At 42.2% G+C, this 2,536-nt stretch overlaps 1 protein-coding gene across 3 annotated transcripts in view; it reads left to right on the top strand.

The window, feature by feature from the left end:
* ST8SIA6 (ST8 alpha-N-acetyl-neuraminide alpha-2,8-sialyltransferase 6) overlaps positions 1 to 2,536 on the top strand; it is an 81,667-nt gene that overhangs the window by 50,022 nt on the left and 29,109 nt on the right. For all 3 annotated transcript variants that reach the window (XR_002100556.1, XM_019532498.1, XM_019532501.1), the window contains exon 5: positions 1,864 to 2,008. Coding sequence is in view for 2 of the 3 variants with exons in the window: in XM_019532498.1 (XP_019388043.1) it covers positions 1,864 to 2,008 (145 nt within the window). In the remaining variant the exon portion in view is untranslated. The remainder of the gene's footprint in view (positions 1 to 1,863; positions 2,009 to 2,536) is intronic.

Genomic DNA, 2,536 nt, shown 5'->3' on the forward strand with positions numbered 1-2,536 from the left:
TGGTCACAAACTCCTGCAAGACCGTTTCAGGCTGACTTCCTGCCCTTTGGGCAGGGGGCTAGACTCGATGATCTCCCGAGGTCCCTTCCAGCCCTGATGTCTATGAAATCTATGAAATCATTGTCCTAGTGTTTTACAGTTAGAAGTTTTTTTCTGACATTTAATCGAAATCCGTTTCACTGTAATTTAAACTTAGCCACATGTCCTACCCTCTGCAAGCAGGGAGAGAACAGTGCATCTGCATCTTTTATCTCCATCTTCTGTGTGTTGTTCAGCTGGTACAATCTACCCTCACTATAACAGGAAAAAAGAATGTATTTTTAGTGGAGTAATGGCTTGGTTTACCTCACTGATAGTGTTGGCTGGACAACTGGCACCCTCCCTTGCCTCCACCCTATTCTGTTAAAATCAATTTAATTTAGGGCACAGTTTGTCTGTGTTGTTTAATTAACATTTTCCAGTGGCTTGGAATTCTTACCCTATTCATTATATGTGTATGTAATGCAACAGCTATTCTTTACTTACGGCGTAGAATTAAAAAAAAAAAGTGTACTTCCAAATTATATTCCTGTGTGATGAAATGAACAAGTCTCTATTCTCTGCTGCATTGTATTTTTATAATTTCCAAGCAGCATTGTTAGCACTGTATAGCTCTTTCCTCGCTACACGATTAATACTTAATTAGCTCTGGTGGGTCTGAGCTGATATAGGAGAGGTCTGTCAGTTCATGGATATCAAAGCTGGCCATAAATCACTTCAGCAGTGAAAGTGTTAGTCCATACTTTCTGATGGTAGAGATGAACAGCTCCCCAGTGCATTGTGGGATGGATCAGGCCACAGACTGAGGCACAGAGTAGCTAGACCAGCAGCAGATTCCAGTCCTAGTGCTGCTGTTCACAATGTCACAGCTTCTCAAAACAATAGTATGTAGCATTTAGATATATAGCCATTAGAAAGTAACGTGAGATGGATGGCAAAGAATCCGTCTTCCTAGAGGCCATGTAAGTGGCACCTAAGCAGACTGTCTTGCCCATCTGATGGTCCTGTGTTAGAAGCATATCAGGCTATTCCTACTTCCATCACACAGGAGACACCTATCTTCTTGATTTCTAAGTTGTTTTTCCTATAATTTATCTAATGTCTGTGAAAGTTGGGCACAGCAGTAGTTTTCTGAACAGTTGCTACAGTGAGTTATTAATCAGTTGACTCAAAACCATCTAAAGCAGGGGCAGGCAAAGTCTGGCCCATGGCAGACTCCATTTCCCAGCAGCCCCTGCCTGCGTTGCTGAAGCCAGTTTCCATGGAGACCCCAGGAGTGGCAGTGCCTTGACAACAGGGTGCTGGCTTTCCATAGAGACTGGCCTCACCAGTGCTGGCAGGGTGCTCAGCTGGGAAGGCAGCTGCTCCAGGGCTTGGGTCTGTCACTGGTCCCTCCTTGTCCTTCCCCCGTACCCCTTCAGTTTGCTATACCTGCCTATTATACCTTTGCTGAAATCTGAATATTCATTCTTCAGGGCAGGTATAGACACATAGCTTTTTCACAGAGCCAGCTAGAATAGGGTCACAGTTGGGGTCTTTCAGTTCTTCATAATATTAATAACTGATAACAAAAAGGGTAATTATTGACCTTTTCCTGAGGAAGAGCTGGGCATAGAAAAACAGAAAAGGTTCCTGAGCTTATCACAAATCTTGCCAACTTTTTGACAAACAGCTGTTTGGGCCCATTACAAAGCAAGCCAAGGAAGACTTCATTCTAAAAGGTTCATGCAGCTTTACTGATGACTAAATTAATGAGAAATGGACTTTATTTTCTAGTTCTGTGCCACCTCTTTCTGATTCATTAGCTACGCTGGTCTTTTGCAGGTCAGAACTCACTTCCTGCTGTGACGCTGCTCACAACTTCATTGCTTCTCAAAACAATACCCCACTGGGAAGTAACTTGAGTTATGAAGTGGACCATAAAAAGGTTATCCATATCACAAAAGACATTTTTAGGATGCTGCCTGCGGTAAGAACAGGTCCTATGACATTTTTGTTTTTATAACAATGGAGATACAAATGTTTTATATTGATAATGAGAGTTGTTTGTTTTGGGTCTCTTAGGGGGATCCCCCCTTTCTACACTATTCTTTATTCCCTTATCAAGGATTTGCTTCTTGATAACTGCCTTACACAAAGGAGAGATTTTGGTGGGACTCTCTTTAATGCTCATCAGCACTGCTCAGCTTAGCCACAGGGTCACTAGCAAGCAGCCCAGCAAGTTGCTTCCTCTTGCAGGAACCAAACATATTTTCTACTCCGAGGGCACATTTACATGTTCATTAATGTGCAGTGGTTACTGTATTTAGTATTTATATAATCAAGTACTAAATAAATGCACAGTAACTGGAGTTACTGTACAGTAGTGCTGGTGAATCCCTTTTGAGTGGCACTAATGCACAATAGTCTAATAGTACTTCACAGCAGTGTATTAGCACTGTTTGTGCTAGGATGTGCTGCTGCACAGTTTTATTAGGCTACTGCATAGTTAGCATCT

This window comes from Crocodylus porosus, unplaced genomic scaffold (assembly GCF_001723895.1).
Source record: "Crocodylus porosus isolate Cpor-Errol unplaced genomic scaffold, CroPor_comp1, whole genome shotgun sequence".
Classification (NCBI taxonomy): domain Eukaryota; kingdom Metazoa; phylum Chordata; order Crocodylia; family Crocodylidae; genus Crocodylus; species Crocodylus porosus.